The 22,143-nt window shown below is 46.8% G+C and overlaps 1 protein-coding gene across 1 annotated transcript in view; it reads left to right on the forward strand.

Moving 5' to 3' along the window:
• Positions 1–22,143, forward strand: part of LOC128836108 (sodium/hydrogen exchanger 10-like) — a 234,686-nt gene that overhangs the window by 189,999 nt on the left and 22,544 nt on the right. The window contains exon 21 of the mRNA XM_054026125.1: positions 4,458–4,556. Within this exon, the coding sequence (XP_053882100.1) occupies positions 4,458–4,556 (99 nt within the window). The remainder of the gene's footprint in view (positions 1–4,457; positions 4,557–22,143) is intronic.

Here is a 22,143-nt window from a genome sequence, read left to right on the forward strand (position 1 = left end):
ATCTTTGTGCACCGTGTGCTACAATTAGTGATAGTTAGTCTTTAGAATAGCTAGTTAGTAGCTAGTTAGATAGTAGTGTATATTAGTGTTTTTACCCATTGGCATGACTGCTCCCCCCTCCAAAAAAATTATACTCAGATATTTAGATATACACTAGACCCCACACCTTTCCTTCCCCATTCAGGGGCTTTAGCAAAATGGCAGAACTGAAATCCCCTGTATTCAAAGCCTGCTCTCTTGTGACGCTTTAGTAAATGTCACTTAATGACAGACACCCTGTTGGCCCCCCTTTTTTGTCTAGGAGAGGAATAGATTCCTGAGCAATATTCCATATATTGCTCCTTCTCTAAGTGAACTCAGAAAGCTAGAGAAGCCCATCTAAAATTATTCCTCCTGGAACACTCAATGCAAGCTTTCTCAGACACTGGAAGGAAGGATACAGCTAAACCTCAGGCTTCCGCTCAGTCCCTCTCCATCAGGGCCGGCTCTAACTTTTTTGCTGCCCCAGGCAAAAAAGAAGAGCGCCACCTTGCCAAAACCCCCGCTCCACCCCATCCCCCAGTGCCACGCCGGGCCGCTCAAACCCCCGGAGCGCTGGGCTGCTCAAACCCCCGCCCCCCCCCCGAGCGCCGGGCCGCCGAACCCTCCCCCCAGCACCGGGTCGGGCCGCCAAACACGCCCCCCTCCGAACGCCGGGCTGGGCCGCCCAAACCTCCGGAGTGCCAGGCCGGGCTGGGCAAACCTCCACCCTCCCGCCCCGAGCACTGCGCTGGGCCAGGCCGCCCAAACCCCCGGAGCGCCGGGCCGGGCCGCCCAAACCCCCACCCTCCCGCCCCACCACCGGGCCGGGCCACTGAAGTACCCCCCCTCCCCCCGCCAGCGCCACGCTGACGCCGCAACACTCCCCGTGCTGCCCGGCTGAAACAAAAAAAAAACAAAAAAAACCCTCGAGCGCCGCCCCGCCGAACATTGGCCACCCCTTCTAAGATGCTGCCCCAAGCATGTGCTTGGTTGGCTGGTGCCTGGAGCCGGCCCTGCTCTCCATGAGCACCCTGGTGAGCTGACATTCCACCTGAGCTCTTGAGCTATACTCACCAAGAGGCCCAGTCATCTGCCTTCATTTTGGCATCACTTACCTCTGATAGAGGTAGAAAGGAGCACTGCTCCAGCCTTGAGCAGAGGTGTAGGACACCTCCTCTAGTACCTGCCAAGTCAAGTCACAAATCATCAAACATCCGACTTATCTTGGACTCCACTATCAAAGCACCAACGGCCTAGAAAGATTTCCTCTGTTGCCCAGTACCAGCTATCAAGAGAGCACCAGTGGTACCCACTAAGTCTGCTGACCACTTTCTCTCAGCACTGACTTCAGTACCCAGCACCTCCAAGAGAACTGATACAAGGTACCAAGTCCCTTCACCCAGTATCAGGGTCATAGCCATGGACCAGGAGAAGTTGAAGTGGCAGCAACCTCCCAAATCTACACCCATGGAGAAAGACCTGAACAATGCCTATCTATTCAGGTGGAAATTATTTTCATTTGCCAGCCTCCAAATGCACATGGCTAACTACTAAAACCTCCTCTCCAAACAGAACTACCTGAATTGGTATAAACTGTCTCAATTTTTGATAATCACTCAAAGAAGAAATAATGGTTACCTACCTTATAGTAAATGTGGCTCTTTGGAATGTGTTGTACACATGGATTCCACAACCCATTCTCTTCCTCCCCCACTACTAGAGAGTCCTTCTCTTCTGGTATACTGTATTGTTGAAGGAACTGAGTGGGGCCCATTATGCCCTTGAGTATGGGGTGAAAGGACATCTAGCAGGCATGGCCCCAGCCCGATACTACTCCAATCTTGCACACATAGGGTGCATGTACACCAAGAATGGAATTCACATGGGCAACACATCTTGAAGAACCACAGTTACTGTAAGGTAAAGAACCATTTTTTGCTGAACACATGCACTGAACATAAACAGCTCTAATAATAAACAGAACACTGGCATTATGTTCTTGTCTAGTTCAGCAGCTCTTAAATTTGTTGGAAGTCTGTGGGAAGCTGGCAAGTCACAAGTTGGTGCTTCTCCTCATATCCAGCTACTCCTACAAATGTCCACATATTGCATTAAAAACAGCTAAAATACCTAAATACTGTCTTACTTTAACTTACTTTTCCATATAAACAAATGCTTTAGTTGCCACAGGGGTTTTATATGACTGTGAATAAGTGGGAAATGTGTCCATGAGACAATCCCTCTATTAAGGTGTGTCCACACTGAAAATTTTCAGAACCCCTGTCCTAGAGTGATTCTCCAAGGTCAACCCTCCTATTGTGCTTGTTTCCCACTTTTGCCTATGCCTCACCTCTTCCTCATGTTGAGAACCAATACAGGGGAAAGACATGGGATTTGGAGAAACTGATATGGTACTCGGAGAGCATCCAGGAAGGTAACAAAGGAGATGTGTCAGCAGCATGGGGTGGCTGGCTTACTGGAAAGGGGGAAAGATTTTCCAGTGCTCATTGTAGGGTGGATGAGGATGAGGAAGTTGGAAGAGACATAGTAGAGAGAGGATAGGGAAGGAATGGTCTTGTTATTAAAGGAAGGGGATGGAAGCTAGTTATATTTGAGTTCTCACAATTTAGAACCCTTTCAAGGATGTGGCAGTTCCCAACTTAGAACTCTCAGGACAAGACACTTCTCATGGTTAAAATGGAAACTTTCACATGACAGTCAGTTTCTTTTGGTGCACATTTTTTTTATTTTTACTTGTAAAGAGTGCAGATTACAGCGACTGCTTCTGAGCTGAGTATGCCAGAAAAGTGCCAAACAAAATGTGTCCCCCCCCCCCCCGCATACCAACAACACACATTGAGCATTCGTAAGGATTGTCTAAAAATTATAAACTCTGATGAAAATGTAAAAGATAGGGTGATCATATAACCTGAGTTAACCAGGACAGTCATGAAGCCCCAGTGTCCCAAGAATTTCTTTCAGGGCACCTGAAGTGTTCCAGTTTTTCATTTCATCAAGCAAACCATTTGTTTGTTTATTTTTAAGTTCAAAATGGTCAAATGTTATACCAAATACAATTTGTTCTGTGTTTACCAGGAACTTAGTTTAGTGGAATAACGTCTGTTCAGTATAAAGAACAGGATTTGGAATGAAAAGTTGAATGAATGTAGATGCTATCAAAGTTATTTTTTGTCAGTGACATTTGTTCAATGTTTCAGAATAAACTCATTCAGAACTCTAATTTGCTTGGAATAAATCCTCCACTTGAAAAATATGCACAAGTTGCTATTGCATTGGAAACTGGCAATAGCAACACCATCATGTATTTTAAACAAAAATGTACTTTTTTCTTTAGTATGAGTATCCTGTGACCCTAAAAAATAACTGTATAAAAGTAACTTTATTTTTGACTTTGAAAATAGGGTTCTCTTAATGAGAGATCTGTTACACTTCAAGTGTTCTCCTTATGCCTTATATAACCCCCTAGCAACATAAAAACATAATTAAAAAGATACGTGTTGATTTTTGGTGGTTTCTATGTTTAAGATAAAATTATTTTAGAATATAACTACCATCTTCCTTTAAATAATCATAAGAACATAAGAACGGCCGTACCGGGTCAGACCAAAGGTCCATCTAGCCCAGTATCCTGTCTACCAACAGTGGCCAATGCCAGGTGCCCCAGAGGGAGAGGACCAACAGGCAATGATCAAGTGATCTCTCTCTTGCCATCCATCTCCATCCTCTGACAAACAGAGGCTAGGGACACCATTCCTTACCCATCCTGGCTAATAGCCATTAATGGACTTAACTACCATGAATTTATCCAGTTCTCTTTTAAACGCTGTTATAGTCCTAGCCTTCACAACCTCCTCGGGTAAGGAGTTCCACAAGTTGACTGTGCGCTGCGTGAAGAACTTCCTTGTATTTGTTTTAAACCTGCTGCCTATTAATTTCATTTGGTGACCCCTAGTTCTTGTATTATGGGAATAAGTAAATAACTTTTCCTTATCCACTTTCTCCACATCACTCATGATTTTATATACCTCTATCATATCCCCCCTTAGTCTCCTCTTTTCCAAGCTGAAGAGTCCTAGCCTCTTTAATCTCTCCTCATATGGGACCCGTTCCAAACCCCTAATCATTTTAGTTGCCCGATCAATATTTGTCACATTTTGGCCTCTGTCATTACTTTCCTGAAGGGAAGTTGCAATTTAATGACAATAAATGTTAGTACAGAATTGGCCTGCATTGTTTGTTTTATGATTGTTTGGGGGAAAAAACTCTACTTTGAAACATTCTAATAAAATCTAAAAATCCATCATTACTATTATGTTTGTTGTTTTGCCATTGAATGCTCAGAAGTGTGGTAGGTGCCATACATTCTGTACTGTTTTGTTTAAACTTACAATGAATCTACTTGTCGTGGTTTTTAGAAAAAAGCAAAGCTCCTTTGTTATGACGATGAAGACGTTATATGTGAGGAACGTGAAATGCCACAAGGAATCCACCTAATTATTTCCGGAATGACAAAAGTAAGTTATGTTTACTGCTCAAAATGTATTGTGAAATTTCCTGTCGGTAGTCTCAAGGGAAATAAAATGCTGGAGTTATCCTTTTAAACTCTATTTGAAAATTTTCAAAGTTAATTAAATTCTCTTCCTAGATCTTGGAATTGTGTGCCCGCCATGTGAACTCTGGAATAATTAATAGCAGTTTGTCTTGTTGAGGCTGTGCATTTCAATACATGCTCAATGATGTGGAAAGGTTATAAAAATGCAATGCTAAATTCCTATTTTTTCCATCTGCCAACAAATCTTACAACTGCTTGACTTGTTATTATTCCCTTTCAGAAGTCAGGGAATTTCTGCTTACTTAGAAGTTAGTACTAACTGTTCTTGGGTAAGGAGCACTCTTCTAAGGGGTATATAGCTTGTGCCACCTTTCCACCTGAGGGTTGAGGAGCTCCCCTACTGCTGAGGTCTTCAAATCTGACCAAATGAGCAATCTTAAAATGCTCTCTAGAATTTCCTTAGCCTCTAAACATTGTATGTAAAAATCAGAATGTGTTTTTTAATCAATTTATAACACTGTGTCCTTAAAATTATAGAGAAGGGCTATATCCTTTAGTATGTCATTATGTCATACACAAAGATCATCTCCACTTCCTTTTTCAGGCAAATCTTCTCATGAGAATTTACTGAGGCAGAAGTTGCCTTCACAAGGTTTTGCAAATAAAAGAACATGTTCCATCCTCTCATAAGGTCAGGGAGTTTTGTCTTAGGTATTTTCTCATGCAAAGAAATGTTGGGGACTTTTGCAGATACTTGATCTAAGACAGGGGTGGGCAAACTATGGCCCGCGGGCCGGATCCGGCCCACCAGCCATTTTAATCTGGCCCTCAAGCTCGCGCTGGGGAGTGGGGTCTGGGACTTGCCCCACTCTGGTACTCCAGCCAGAGAGCAGGGTCAGGGGCTGCTCTGCGTGGCTCCTGGAAGCAGCGGCATCTTCCCCCACTGGCTCCTACGCATAGGGGCAGCCAGGGGGCTCCGGTCCACACGTTGCCCCCACCCCAAGTGCTGCCCCCGCAGCTCCCGTTGGCTGGGACTGGCAGACAATGGGAGCTGCAGGGATGGTGCCTGTGGATGGGACAGCCCACAGCAGAGCCACCTGGCCGTGCCTCCGCATAGGAGCCAGAGGGGGGACATGCCGCTGCTTCCGGGAGCTGCTTGAGGTAAGCACTGCCCCAAGCCTGCACCCCTGAGCAACCGCCTGCGCCCCAACCTCCTGCCCCAACCCTGTTCCCCCTCCCACCCTCTAAACCCCTCAGTCCCAGCCAAGAGCACCTTCTTGCACCCCAAATCCCTCATCACCAGCCCCACCCCCAGAGTCCGCACCTCCAGCTGGAGCCCTCACCTCCCCACTCCGCACTCTACCCCCCAGCCCGCAGCATCCTCCTGCACTCTGAACTCATTTCTGGCCCCACCCCAGAGCCTGCACCCTCAACCAGAGCCCTCACCCCCTCCCACACCCCAACCCCAGTTTTGTGAGCATTCATGGCCCGCCATACAATTTCTATACCCAGATGTGGCCCTCGCGCCAAAAAGTTTGCCCACCCCTGATCTAAGAAGTCTCAGCAGGTTCCTTAATAAATAAATAAATTAAATAAAAATTATTCCTATATGGTGACCCTTCGTATCACGCCTATAAGCTTCCTCAGGATTCACTTTCAGGATACCTTTCCTCTCAACCTAATAAAAGAATCTCACAGGAAATATTTTAGATTTTATTAGTGTAATGATCAGTGCAGTTGCTCTTTAGTTTTAGAATGATAGAAATGTAGGACTCGAAGGGACCTTGATAGATCATGTAGTCCAGTCCCCTGCACTAAGGCAGGACTAAGTTTTATCTAGACCATCCCTGACAGGTTTTTGTATGACCTGTTCTTAAAAACCTCTAATGACAGCGAATCCACAACATCTTTAGATAATTTGTTCCAGTACTTAGCTACCCTTACAGTGTCTAACCTAAAACTCCTTTGCTGCAATTTAAGCCTATTACTTCTTGTCCTCTTTTCAGCAGTTAAGGAGAACAATTTATCATCATCCTCTTTATAACAATTTTTTAAGTACTTGAAGACTCTTGCCATGTCCCCCTTCAGCCTTTGCTTCTTTAGATTAAACAAATCCAATTTTTTCACTCTTTTCTCATAGGTCACATTTTCTAGAACATTTAATCATTTTTGTTACTCTCCTCTGGACTTTCTGCAGTTTGTCCACATCTTTCCCAAAATGTGGTGCCCAGCACTAAACAGTGCTCTAGCTGCGGCCTTATCAGTGCTGAGTAGAGTAGAAGAATTACTTCTCTTGTCTTGCTTGCAGCACTTCTGCTAATATATCCCATAATGATGTTCACTTTTTTGTTTTACATAGTTGACTCTCATTTAGTTGGTGATCCACTATAACCTCCAGATCTTTTTCTGCAGTACCGCTTCCTAGGCGGTCTTTTCCCATTTTGAATGTGTGCAATTGATTATTCCTTCCTAAGAGTGGTACTTTGTATTTTTCCTTATTGAATTTCATCCTATTTATTTCCAGCCATTTTTCTAGTTTGTCAAGATCATTCTAACTCTGTCCTCCAAAGTGCTTGCAATCCCTCCCAGATTGGTATCATCCTAAAACTTTATAAGTATACCCTCTATGCCATTATCCAAATCAATGATGAAGATACTAAATAGAGCCAGACCCTACACAGATCCCTGTGGGACCCCACTCAATATGCCCTTCCAGCTTGACTATGAACCATTGTTAACTGCTCTCTGAGTATGCTTTTCCAACCAGTTGTGTTATAGTAGGTTCATCTAGACTGTATTTCCCTAGTTTGCTTATGAGAAAGTCATGTGGTTGTCACAGAGTCACCAGGGCGATGCTCTGGAACTACTCCGTATGAAGCCAGCCAGGACTCTGGGGGAGCATGCCTCCTCTCTCTGAGCATGCTGTCACCAGGGCAAGAAGCTTACACAGCTTCAACCTTCCTGGGTCTGACCTCAGAGCATTTAGCATCCCCTTCCACACCGTGCGCTTCCCATGGCAAGTCTGCCCGGGCGGGGCTCCTAGGGAAGCCAGGGGGCTCTGCACCCCAGCTCTGCAGTCAGCAGTGACTCTCAGCCAGCATGCAGAACAGAAGAGTTTATTAGTAGACAGGAACACAGCATAGAACAGAGCTTGTTAGCACGGAAATCAGTGACCTTCAGCCAAGTCCATCTTGGGGAGTGCTGGGCCAGAAGCCCTGGACTCCCCCTCTTCCAGTCCCCCCAAGCAGACTGCCAGCTTCCAGCAACCCGACCTCAGATACCCCTGTTGCTCCTCCTCCTTGTCTTTGTTTCACTTCCTGGGCAAAGAGTCACTTGGTTGCATCCCCCCTCTCCGTCTCAGGTTATGAAGGGCACCGGTGATAGCATAGGTGCAGGTAAATGGAGCAGCCTCACCTGCCCCAGAGGTCTCAGCCAAAGTCACACACCGCTATTCCCACCACCGAGGTATTGGTGCAGCACACAGGGAAACGGAGACATACACAGTATTCATGCAAAACAGTAAAACTCACATAGTCTCAACAGTAAGATTCCCATACAACATAACAAGGGAAAATCCCCATTTTGTAACAGTGAAATAGTATCAAAAACCTTACTAAATTTTAGATATATCACATCTACTGCTTCTCCCCTATCCACAAGGCTTGTTACCTTGTCAAAGAAGAATATTAGGTTGGTTTGACATGATTTGTTCTTGACAAATCCATGTTGACTGTTACTTCTCACCTTATTATACTGTAGGTCCTTACAATTTGATTAGTTACTCCATTATCTTTAAGGGTATTGAAGTTAAGCTGATGGGTCTATAATTCCCTGGGTTGTCCTTATTCTTCATTTGATAGATAGATAGGTACTATATTTGCCCTTTTCCAGTACTCTGGGATAGAATCATAGAAGATTAGAGTTGGAAGAAATCTCAGGAGGTCATCTAGTCCAACCCCCTGCTCAAAGCAGTACCAACTCCAACTAAATCTCTCCCATTCTCCTTGAGTTCTCAAAGATAATTGCTAATGGCTCAGAAATCTTTTCAGCCAGTTCTCTGAGTATTTTAGGATGTATTTCGTCAGGCCCTGCCAATTTGAAGACATCTAACTTGTCTAAGGCCTTGTCTTCAAGTACAACTATAGTGGAGTAGCTGCACTGATGCAGTTGCACCACTGTAGTGCTTTAGTGAAGAAACTACTATGCCGATGGGAGAGCTTCTCCCATTGGCATAATTAATCAACTTCCCTGAGAGGCAGTTGCTAAGTCAACAGGAGAAGCTCTCCCATCGACATAGCACAGTCTACCTGGGGGGGTTAGGTCTGTATAACTATGTTGCTCAGAGATGTTGATTTTTCACCCCCCTGAGCAACATAGTTATACCAATATAGGTCTGTAGACCTGGCCTAAGTAATTCTTAATTTGTTCTTTCCCTATTTTAGCCTCAGATCCTACCACATTTACACTGATGTTCACTATGTTAGTTGTTCAATCACTGCTAACCTTTTTGGTGAAAACTGAAACAAATAAGGCATTTACCACTTCAGCCATTGCTGCATTTTTTGTTACTGTGTTTCCATTCTCATTGAGTAATGGGTCTACTCTGTCCATAGCCTTTCTCTTGCTCTTAATGTATTTGTAAAATGTTTTCGTTACCCTTTATGTCCCTAGCTAATTTAATCTCATGTTGTGCCTTGGTTTAGTGGACATACTCCAGTCTTTCTCACTGGGAAAGATTGCCTTACCAGTGAGTGAAGTGATTATGGATCCAGCAAAAGAGATGTGGTAAACACCAGCCATAATGACCCCAATGTCCCATAAGGTGGACAAAAATAGCAAGTCCCACCTAAAAGGGCTGAATTCTTCTATACCCATGTGGTGTCCTTCTCATTGGCGGTGATGGTAGTGTGAAGGAGTGTACTACTTCTTTAAGGAACAGTCTGGAACCTACAGCTGGGATAGCATGGGAGGTAACCAAGAAGACCATGAGTACTTGTGGTACCTTAGAGACTAACAAATTTATTTGAGCATAAGCTTTCCTGGGTTACAGCCCACTTCATCGGATGCATAGAATGGAACATACAGTAAGAAGATATTTATACATACAGAGAACATGAAAAGGTGGAAGTACCCATACCAACTGTAAGAGGCTAATTAATTAAGAGACGCTATTATCAGCAGGGGAGAAAAACTTTTGAAGTGATAATCAAGATGGCCCATTTTGGACAGTTGACACGAAGGTGTGAGGATACTTTAACATGGGGAAATAGATTTGATTAGTGTAATGACCGAGCCATTCCCTGCCTCTATTCAAACCTAAGTTAATGGTATCTAGTTTGCATATTAATTCAAGTTCAGCAGCTTCTCGTTGGAGTCTGTTTTTGAAGCTTTTCTGTTGCAAAATTGCCACCTTAATATCTGTCACTGAGTGATTAGAGAGGTTGCAGTGTTCTCCTACTGGTTTTTGAATGTTATGATTCCTGATGTCAGATTTGTGTCCGTTTATTCTTTTGCGTAGAGACTGTCCGGTTTGGTCAATGTACATGGCAGAGGGGCATTGCTGGCACATGATGGCATATATCACATTGGTATATATATAGTCTCTAAGGTGCCACAAGTACTCCTGTTCTTTTTGCTGATACAGACTAACACGGCTGCTACTCTGAAACAGGAAGACCATGTCTCACCTTAGGGCTGAGCAATATAAACAGGAAGAGGAAGCTGAGCAAGAGAGAAGGAAGTAGAAGCCATGCAGGCTGCTGTGGGTGGTTGTTTTCCCTCAGGCTAAAAGAGAATAGCCTAACCAGAGGCTTTGTTTGTGAACTTAAGTTTGGGAGCTGAACTAGGGTTCTGAGGTGAGGACTTTATGAACTGCTAATTTGAATTACTCCTCCCCTGAAGTCTTACTAAAAGAGGACATGCTGTTTTGTTAGCATGTGTGGGCTTCTCCCCCTTCTTCCTCAGGCTGTTTAAATTAACCTATTTCCACTCCATCCAAGGAAAATTAAGGTGGGGCATCTGCAGCACCACACTGGGCCACATGGGAGCATGGAGGGATTGCCTGCACCTTAACAGGCAGCCAATAAGAAATCCTGCCAGAATACATAAGCATCATGGTACAAAGATTTAAAGAGACTAGCTTTATTGGGTTGAAAAGTTTACTCATCGGCAAGCCTACAATTCAGGGTCACCACTTACCAAGCCTTGACAGCCCAAAATGATTTTCAGGAGCTACAAGAAAATCCAGTCTTTTGTGGACAAGCTCCTGACAGACTTGAAAGAAGAGCTTGGGTCTTTGTTCTAAAGGTGGCTAAAGCAAGCCTCCAGGCAGTTCTAATGCAGCAGACACCACCATCAGATTGATGGCAACAGCAGTAATAATAAAGCACTCATCATTGTTTCAGGGGGTCAGACTTTCCCCATGAGATATTGGTGCCAGTGGAAGACTTCCCTTTTGAAGGGGTAGAGCTGGTCTGCTTAAAGTCTGAGGAGACCCTTCATACTTTGAAAGATTAATGAGCTACCCTGCATTCTCTTGGGATCTACACACTGACCCCTAAAAGGAAGCACATGAAACAGCCATATGTACCACAACAATTAGTTCTTCTTCCACCAATGGCCTTTTAAGCCTCCCAGAAAGAGACAATGGTTCCAGAGGTGGCAGATAACCTGCAGCCCCATCTGACTTCACGTAGCTGTTTGCTTCTTAGAATCATCCCTTTTGACAGGACCTTTGAGAGCTTGAAACTGACCCCAGACTCTCATTCCCCCCTTTTGGGGAATTGCTTAGCCCAGGGGTTCTCAAACTTTTGTACTGGTGACCCCTTTCACATACCAAGCCCCTGAGTGTGACCCCCCTTATACATTAAAAACACTTTTTTCTATATTTAACACCATTTTAAATGCTGGAGGCAGAGCGGGGTTTGGGGTGGAGGCTGACAACTCGTGACCCCCCCATGTAATAACCTCGCGACCCCCTGAGGGGTCCCAACCCCCAGTTTGAGAACCCCTGGCTTAGCCCTTTTCTGCTGCCCTTTTCAGTCACCACAGACAAATGGGTTTTGAACACTGTACATTGAGATATTTTCCTTCAAGTGATTGTGGACGTATACATTCCATTGTAGGCGTATGTGTGCCCAATGCACTCGAGTCAGAGACTTTTGCCAGCAGTACCATTAGGCAGCTTATGCACTTCTGCTTTCCTTGTGCTCTCAGGTGTGGGCATAAAAGGAGTGCATTTGTTGCCTCCCTTTTAGTTCCTTCTCACCGTCTGTGCCCTGAGTTGGAGCACCCCGTAGCATTTGCTTCAGTTAGTCAGCATCTTTAAAAAAAATGTGTATATATAGTTATAGTTGTATTTAGTAGTAGTCAGTAAGCTAGTTAGTTATACTTTTAGTAGTTACCTGGAAGATTTTATTATAAAAAAATAGCCAGGTTTTAAGCAGTGTGCCATGTACAGGGCAGTTATGCTGATACAGATAGCCACAAGAGCTACTTGATTTGTCTTGGTGAGGGCTGTGACGGGTTGGATCACAGAAACCCCCCTGGGAGCTGCCAACTGATGTGCCAAGACTACCCCTGTTCCTATTTTCCCTGCCAGCTCAGGATTCCAGCACCCTGTCTTGCTGAGCCAGACACTCCCGTCTGCTCCAACACAGACCCAGGATCTGAATTACTTGCCCCAAAGCTGCAGGTTTACCTGAAAACAGCTCACAGAAGTGTGCTTGTTTTTAGTACTCAGATGCCCAACTCCCAATGGGGTCTAAACCCAAATAAATCCGTTTTACCCTGTATAAAGCTTATGCAGGGTAAACTCATAAATTGTTCGCCCTCTATAACACTGATAGAGAGATATGCACAGTTGTTTGCTCCCCCAGGTATTAATACATACTCTGAGTTAATTAATAAGTAAAAAGTGATTTTATTAAATACAGAAAGTAGGATTTAAGTGGTTCCAAGTAGTAACAGACAGAACAAAGTAAGTCACCAAGCAAAATAAAATAAAATGCGCAAATCTATGTCTAATCAAACTGAATACAGATAAGATCCTCACCAGTTCCAGAATTCTCCCTTTTACAGGCTAATCTCCTTTTAGCCCGGGTCCAGCAATCACTCACACCCCCTGTAGTTACTGTCCTTTGTTCCAGTTTCCTTCAAGTATCCTGAGGGGATGGAGAGGCTCCTTCTTTAGCCAGCTGAAGACAAAATGGAGGGGTCTCCCACAGGTTTAAATAGACTTTCTCTTGTGGGTGGAGACCCCACTCCTCACTCCTATGCAAAGTCCAGCTCCAAGATGGAGTTCTGGAGTCACCTGGGCAAGTCACATGTCCATGCATGACTCACAGTCTTTACAGGCAGAAGCCATTGTCCACATGGTATCTTGTATGTCTCCAAGAAGACGTCTTATGTGGATTGGAGCATTCCAAGATGCATTGTTCCCCACATGCTTCCTGATCGGGTACTTAACTTTGCGAATACCTTCCTAAAGAAGCTGACCAAATGCCTCACAAAGCTTACTTAGAAATCAAGCAAGTATACATAACTTTGAACACACAAATGGTGCCTGCATACAACTAGGATGAACATAACCAGTAGATCATAACCTTTACATAGATATGTTACATGGCATATGTAGCAAAACCCTATTCCAGTTATATCATACATACATTTATAAGCAACCCCCCATAAAGCCTTATGGGGTACACTGTCACAAGGGCCATGTGAGGGACAGGTGCCATATTTGTAACTCCTTCCCTACCAGGACTAAAAAGCAAAGGGATTTCTGCCTCAAAGTTCACCTTATGAAAGAGGCAATGCGTCCCTCATTGGACTCAAGCCCCAACCACAAGGCAGAGGACTTGGAATCAATGAGGAGAACTCCTCCAGTTGCTTCTGATTCAAGGCACAAGTGTGGAGAGAAATGTCACTCTTCACTATCAACCTTTTTGAAGTTCTCCAGGCATTCCAATGCTGACAAGCACACAAAGTCTTGGATTTCTCCTAGAAAGTCTTCTAGTAAGTTCTCCGGTACTTGTTTGAGACATCACAAATTGAAATACTCACCATTTCCATCTGAGGCAGTACAGATAACTCAGGCTCCTTGGAGGCTGTCGAAACCGATGTCTTCACCCTTACAAGGTCCTCCTTCCATTTTCTACCTGATGCAGGGCCGCCCAGAGGATTCAGGGGGCCTGGGGCAAAGCAATTTCGGGGGCCCCTTCCATAAAAAAAGTTGCATTACTATAGAATACTATATTCTCGTGGGGGCCCCTGCGGGGTCTTGGGCAAATTGCCCCACTTGCCCCCACCTCTGGGTGGCCCTGGATCCAGGCTGCCTTGGCCCTGTCAGCACCAATACACGGACCTGTTCCAGTGTATCGGTTCCTTCACAGACAACTCAATCTCTCTGATCCATTATGTCAGCACCACCAGCACCAATCACATCATTGATGTTCTGACCACCGTGACGTTCGGTTTGATTGGAGCCCAGTGTATCTTCCAGACCACCTGGAACCCCAATGGGGACTGCTCCTCCCTATTCTGAAGAAACCTACATTTATTCTTTGGACTCTGAAATAAAGTAACCTGTATCACCTTCAGGATCTTTTAGACCACCTTACAGTTTTGTACCAGGGTTACAGGACCTAAAAAACAGGACTGGTTTTCCTATAGGGAAGCTCCAGTGTGGTGTTCCCCACCATGGATGGTTCAGACTATGTAGTATCCTCCATGGCCTTGCTGGTATTGGGTTGTTCTGAGAGACTCTAGACCTCCATCATAGTCACACTCTAGGAGAAATTCTCCTCCTCCCCGAGTGTAGTAAACCTCTTTCCAGGATCCTGCTGCCATCTCTGCACCCATTGTATTGGATCCTCTGGAGGACAGAGAATTGATGGAGGAACCCATAGATGTCTCCCCCATCTCATATTTTATCATCATCTTCAGATGTAGCTATTACTCCAGAATCAGCATCTTCCCCCTCCCCCACTTTCAGAGGACTTCATGCTCTTTCCGGACCCTATGAGGAGGGTAGCTTCTTCCCTAGGAATACAGGCGGAAATTATGCAAGAAAACCTGCACACCTTCTTTGATATTTTACACTCTCCTGCCCCGGAAGGATTGCCCTTCCTATCAACGAAGGTTTACAAGAACCAGTGAACACCCTCAGGAAGATCCTGGCCTTTACCTCCTACAGCCAAGTGAGGGGACAGACAATATCAAGTCCCTCATCAAGATCTCAGCGATCCTACCCAGTTCCAGATTCCTTGGTGGTCACACCCGCTAACAAGCAGTCTCATCAATCCTATCCTAAAGCCACCCCAAAATATAAGGAATTTTAGAGCCTAGACTTGCATGACCAAAAGGATTATTCCACTGCCACTCTTCAGATGAGAGTGGCTAGTTACCAAGCTCTTCTGTCTAAATATATTTTTATTAAGCTTCTAGTAAGCAAAGATACTGCAGCAGCAGTGTTGAGGGTAATTAGCTACTATAACCTCAGGAGCCACAATGATGTCATGGGCAACATGAGTTGTTTTGTGGAATTGGGAAATTAACTAATAGATATTGGTGATGTGGAAAAGGGGGTTAAGTAATTGGGTAGACTCTTGACAGCATTTTCACAGCCCTTGACAGCAGTAGTATGAAAAGATATGCCCCATAACTGATCAGTGGAATTTTATCTGAGTCCCAGATCTGTCCTCTGCACAGCACATGTGTGTGGAAGTTTGTGGGGGGGACATCATCTGAAGGAGCTGCAGTGATAGTTTTATATTGTTCTGATAAAAGAAGCTATTATGATGTTAGGTAATGATGTTAGGTCAGGCCTGAACAACTCGTAAAGCGGCGAGGGCCATATTACTCCAAAGAAAATAGCTGAGGGCCGAAACCCCCCGGCCGTGCTGAAACACGCCCCCCCCCCCAGCGCCACCCAGCCCCGCCGAACCCCATCCCCTCCCCAGCACCGCCCAGCCCCCGTGTAAGCAAGCAGGACTCACCCTAGCGGCGCTTCCTGCTGGTCTTCTCAGGAATTAGCTCATCCAGCCGTTGGAGCAATCTCTGCAGGCCGGTGTCCCACTGCCGCTGGCTCTTCATCCCTCCTGGACCCCGGTGCCCTTTGATCTGGGGTGCTGCCCCCTGGCAATATCCCCACACTCTGGCTCTTGGTCTCCTCTCTCTGGGGAACCCCCAATCCTCTAATCCCCACCTCACCTCAGTATAAGGCTACTGCCAGTCACTAACTAGCCCCCGCGCCCTGGGGTAGACTGCAGTATATCAGCCACTCATCACAGGCAAGGTTGGGTTTGGACCTGCTGCCTCCCTCTATAGCTGGATGCCCCTCTGCAGCCCTGGTACTGGTCTTAGGCCCGCAGCTTGGGGGTTTTCCAGGCTGGAGTTCCCCAGCTCCTCTAGCCTTCCCCAGCCCTGCTCCACTCCCAGTACCCTGCTCAACTCCCTAGCAGCCAGACCCTTCTCTCTCTACAAGCAGAGAGAGACTTCCTCTGGGCCTCTGGCTCACAGCCTTTTTATACAGGCCAGCTGGGGCCTGATTGGGGCATGGCCCAGCTGCAGCGGCTTCCCCAATCAGCTCAGCTTTTCCCCTGCCACAGCCCTTCCCCAGGGCTGTTTTAAGCCCTTCAGGGCAGGAGTGGGGTAACCACCCTGCTACACCCCCCGAAACACATCCCCCACTCCAAAGCCCCAGGCCCTTTAAATTGCCCCCTGGGGAAGCCGGGCCACCCCGGTACGTCGTACTGGGGCTTGGGGCCTGATTCAGGGGACTCAGTTGAATCGGCCTAAAGCCGACCCTGCACGCCCGCCCGCACACACACACACACACACACACACACACTCTCTCTCTCTCTGTCTTCCTCCTCCCCCCCAGGTTTTCCCGCCTGCCCACAGACAGTTCAACCCCCCCCCCGCATCACTACAGAGGCCGCCCTGGGAGCAACCAGCGCAGTAGCCACCCCACCCCCAACCAGTCCCCCCCAGCTGCGGCTCGAGCCCAGGCCGGGCGCCCCTCCCCTTGCTTGTACTTACCGGCTCTGCCTCGTGCCCAGTGCTTCCCGCCTCAGCAGGCCCCGGAAGTGACGCACCCGCTGTATGCCAGGCAGGGGGAGCGGGAGATGGAGACATGTGCGCACGTGTGCGCGCTTCTGGCCGTTCGGGCGGTTGGAGCACAGTGCGCGTGGGCCCCCAGCAGCCGCGCTTCTGACCGTCCGGGCGGAGCGCGGCATGCACATGCGGGGCTGTGAGGTTGCCCCGGCCCCCCTCCCAGGCAGAGGACGAAGCTGGCAGCCGCACTTCTCAGCGGCCGGGGCTGTGAGGTTGCTGCTCCTCCCCTCCCCCGGCAGGGGGCGAACCCGGCAGCCGCGCTTCTCAGTGGCCGGAGCGCGGTACGCACGGGCGGGGCTGTGAGGTCGGCTCTGCCCCGGGGCAGGGGGAGAAGCCGGCAGCTCCCCCCTGCCACTTGCCCGCGGGCAGCACAGTGAGCCCCCGCGGGCCGCATGTTGTGCAGGCCTGTGTTAGGTAAAGAGGTGGTTTGAGGATAGTCTGTATAAAAGGGGAAAGGAGAGACAACAAATACAAATAATATAGAGCAAACCCAAGTAATTTTTTTCCCAAGAGTAGGGTTAGGAAATGGAACAGACAATACTAAACAAGTAAAAGGCGGGGTGGGGAGGGGAGGAGAGGTAAGATTTGATGGAGAATTCTTAAAATGGTAAGTTTATAACAGTTTACATGATTCAGAGCCTACAAGTTGTGCTCAGTGCAAGCCATTGTTGTTCACATAGAATTCTTTTCCTAGTTCTTTTAGGGCATGGACCCTATTTGTTGCTACTAGTTTGGACTTTCTTGACTGAAAATAACATTATTGGCCTTACCAAAGAGCAGGTCTCCCCATTCTTTATATAAGATCGTGTTCCAAATGGGAATAACATCTGATCTGTTGAGAACAAGTGTCCCAAATAACTCTTTCTTCCAAATATCTCTTGTATAGCAGTGATGTAAAAAATGGGAATACTCAACAGTAAGGTAAAGTCAGACTGTATGTGCATTATAAGATCACTGTCATACTTCAGGATAACTGGGGGGAAAATAAATGTGTATTGTTTAAAATTCCTTTCAAATGCAAAAAAAAAAAAAAAAAGCATCAACTTTAGAAAAGAAAAATGCACTTGTCAAAGCTTTCTCCAGAAATTGGATCATGATAATATCTAAATTGCATAAAGCCAGTAAAAAATAGATAGTTCCCCAAATTGACTGGTAGCAAACTGTAATCTTACTTAGACATCTTCATCCTTCACTTTGCTTTGATTATTATCCTTCGTATTGTAGTCAATGGCTTTTATGATAAATCTCTAGTCTCAGTCAAAAATTCAGAAGGGCATTGTGACCTAAAGTAGGTTTTGTTGTATTGTACTAAATTTACTTTTTCCTACACACCATTCTAGGTTATCAGATTGATAAATAAATGATGAATTATCATTGCATACTAGGGCTGTCAAGCAATTAAAAAATTAATCATGATTAATCGTGCAATTAAAAAAATTAATTGCGATTAATCACACTGTTATACAATAATAGAATACCATTTATTTAAATATTTTGGATGTTTTCCACATTTTCAAATATATTGATTTCAATTACAACACAGAATACAAGATATTTACATGCCAGATGCGCTAAAGATTCATATGTCTCTTCATGCTTCAACCACCATTCCAGGGGACATGCGTCCATGCTGATGATGGGTTCTGCTCGGTAACAATCCAAAGCAGTGTAGACCAATGCATGTTCATTTTCATTATCTGAGTCAGATGCCACCAGCAGAAGGTTGATATTCTTTTTTGGTGGTTCAGGTTCTGCAGTTTCCGCATCAGAGTGTTGCTCTTTTAAGACTTCTGAAAGCATGCTCCACACCTTGTCCCTCTCAGATTTTGGAAGGCATTTCAGATTCTTAAACCTTGGGTCGAGTGCTCTAGCTATCTTTAGAAATCTCACATTGGTACCCTCTTTGCGTTTTGTGAAATCTGCAGTAAAAGTGTTCTTAAAATGAACAACATGTGCTGGATCATCATCTAAGTTCCCGCTAAGCTGCGTGGCCGGGCGGCGTGTTACCAGCTTTGCCCATTACTTTGCGGTATGCTCATTTATTAGGGTTACTCTTCTGGGGTGGGGGTGGGGTGGGGGGGTTCTGTACTTTTATCAATGTACTGCTTGTATCACTTGTGTTCTCATACGGAGCTCTACTTCTCCCTGCTGCAAGTTCCCTCCTAATCAAGCTATCCTGCAGGACCTAGGTTCCCCAGGGCTGGGTTCTTCCAGCCCCAGAATCAGACGAACACACACACACATACACATTAACAGAGTGCGTCTGAGAGGACCGGGTTAATCAGCACTCCCATCCTGACCCCTTATATGTCCTTGGACTCAGCAGGCTGGGTCAAACAGCACCTCCCAGCTGTCACCCTCATATGTCCCAGGTTCAGCACGTCCCTACCCCCACTTTCACATTACAGTTGTTCTGGTAGCAACCCACTTGATGAGCAAACCTCACAGGATTTTTGGGCACAGCAGGGATCTTTTAGCTTAGGTATGAGGAGCGTTGCTGCAGAGCGAATGAGGAAACCAAAAACACCCATGAGGGGGAGAGAGAGGGAAGCAACCAGCTTAATCATGAAAGTTATTTATTGCAAGGTAATAACCATAGGGGAGCCAAACAAACAAAATAATTATAATATTAAAGCTAACGGAAATTTGATTATAAAAGTCAGAAGGCTATATTGAGAAAGAGAGATGGATTCTCACCATTCAGTGAAGCTTGAATCGATCAGGGGTACCAAGTGGTGGTGGTAGCTGAGGGTCCGGAGTGCTGGAAACAGGCAGAGCCCCCAGCACGATCAGTCAGGAGAAGATGAAGTCCCAATGGAACTGATGCAGATTTTGGATCCAGGCATCAGAACACTTACTTGAGCATGGGTAGGGGTTTTTGTATAGAAACAACGATGGTTCAAGGGAGAACACTAGATTTGTTTAGTGTAAACCCATGGCTCAAGGGAATATACCAAAGTTGTTTTGTTCAGGCTAGACAATGGGAACTGATCATTTCTGGCTGTGGGCGATGTTCCTTGGAGGGAGCTCACAATGCAGTTAGGGAGCTTCACTATTTTGGATACCAATAAAGGATTACTAGAATTGGTCTGATAACTACTGAGCTGGGTGTGTGCAGGCATGGGTTCATTAACATCTGGAGCAGAGATCCCCCATCATGCAGTGCTTCCCTGCTTTTCTGGCCCCAAAGTTACATGCAGTTCTTGCCTTGAAATCTCTGTTCTCCATTCTGTATGCTAATGGAGATGCCTCCTTGTCTCATCTTCAATGCAAATGGGGCTAGGGCAGTTTCCTTAATCCTGTCACCTTTACCCCAGGTGTTTAGGTGTGTCTCCCACTGCCTTTTCATTGCGTTTTGTAAATCTTTCTCGGATCGGTTTTGGTTCAAAAACCAAAGGGGCATACGAATGTTTGGAGGGGAAAGTTGTGAGTCAGACAAGCTGGACACTGTGCCCTGGTTCCCCAAGAACACAGAGTTGCTAGGTTACAAGTGGCACAGCAGCCTATTAAACACTGCACAGGTGCTCAGGGCTGCAGCGGAGAGAGATGCCTCTCCCCCAGCCCTGGACCTGCTGAGGCAGGGAGAGGCGACTCTCCCTGCTGGCCCCAGCCCAGCCCCGCACCTGCCACGGCTGCGGGGAGAGGCGTCCCTCCCCCGGTCCCGGCCTGGCCCTGGCCCTGGACCCGCCATGTCCAGAAGAGAGGCGCCCCTCCTCCAGCCCCAACCTAGCCCTTACGTGGACCTGCCGCGCCCAGGGGGAGAGGCGCCCATCCCGCAGCCCCCACTCAGCCCATCCCCGGACCTGCCGTGGCCGGAGGAGAGGCCCCCCTCCCCCGGCCCCAACCCAGACCCAGCCTGGACCTTCTGCAGCCGAAGGAGAAGTGCCCCTCCCCTGGCCCCAACCCAACCCCTGTCTGGACCTGCTGCGGCTCTGGGAGAGGCGCCTGTCCCATACCCCTAACCCAGCCCATCCCAGGACCTGCCGTGGCCAGAGGAGAGGCGCCCCTCCCCCGGCCCCAACCCAGTCCCAGCCCAGACCTGCCATGGATGGGGGAGAGGTGCCTATCCCGCAGCACTTGCCCCAGAGCTGCCACGGCAGGGACAGGCGCCTCTCCCCCACAGCCCAGGTGCTGCTGCAGGGAAAGAGAGCTGGGGGGAGTCCTCTCTCCCCTCTGTAGCCCCAGGGCAGCCTGCACCCAAAACCCTCATCCCCAGCCCCACCCCAGAGTCCGCAACCCCAGCCAGAGCCTGCAGCCCCCCGCACATCAAATCTCTGCCCCAGCCCTGAACCCCTCCTCCTCGGCCCCATCCCAGAGCCCGCACCCCCAGCCGGAGTCTGCACTCCAGCCCTCTGCCCTAGCCCTGAAGCCCCTCCCACACTCCAAACCCCTCAGCTACATCCCTACCACATGAATTTTGTTATGTTCATCAATATGAAGGTGATGTGTCACATATCACCTCCATATTGGTGCACATAACAAAATTAATTCCTCACTGCACATCCGAGACTGCTATAACATGAAATATATGGCAGAATGCATGTAAAACTGAGCAGGGGACTTACAATTCTCCCCCAAGGAGTTCAGTCATAAATTTAATTAACATATTATTTTTTTAATGAGCATCATCAGCATGGAAGCATGTCCTCTGGAATGGTGGCCGAAGCATGAAGGGGCATATGAATGTTTAGAGTATCTGGCACATAACTACTCTGCAGTGCTGGCTACAAAAGTACCATGCAAATACTTGTTCTCACATTCAGGTGACACTGTAAATTAGAAGAGGGCAGCATTATCTCCTGTAAATGCATTTTGGGCTGTATAAGTAGGGGCATTGCCAGCAGATCGAGGAACGTGATCGTTCCCCTTTATTCGACATTGGTGAGGCCTCATCTGGAATACTGTGTCCAGTTTTGGTCCCCACACTACAAGAAGGATGTGGAAAAATTGGAAAGAGTCCAGCGGAGGGCAACAAAAATGATTAGGGGTCTGGAGCACATGACTTATGAGGAGAGGCTGAGAGAACTGGGATTGTTTAGTCTCCAGAAGAGAAGAATGAGGGGGGATTTGATAGCAGCCTTCAACTACCTGAAGGGGGGTTCCAAAGAGGATGGAGCTCGGCTGTTCTCAGTGGTGGCAGATGACAGAACAAGGAGCAATGATCTCAAGTTGCAGTGGGGGAGGTCCAGGTTGGATATCAGGAAAAACTATTTCACTAGGAGGGTGGTGAAACACTGGAATGCGTTACCTAGGGAGGTGGTGGAGTCTCCTTCCTTGGAGGTTTTTAAGGCCCGGCTTGACAAAGCCCTGGCTGGGATGATTTAGCTGGGAATTGGTCCTGCTTTGAGCAGGGGGTTGGACTAGATGACCTCTTGAGGTCCCTTCCAACTCTGATATTCTATGATTCTAAATGTAAGCAAACTTGTTTGTCG

This window comes from Malaclemys terrapin, chromosome 4, assembly GCF_027887155.1.
Source record: "Malaclemys terrapin pileata isolate rMalTer1 chromosome 4, rMalTer1.hap1, whole genome shotgun sequence".
Lineage (NCBI taxonomy): Eukaryota > Metazoa > Chordata > Testudines > Emydidae > Malaclemys > Malaclemys terrapin.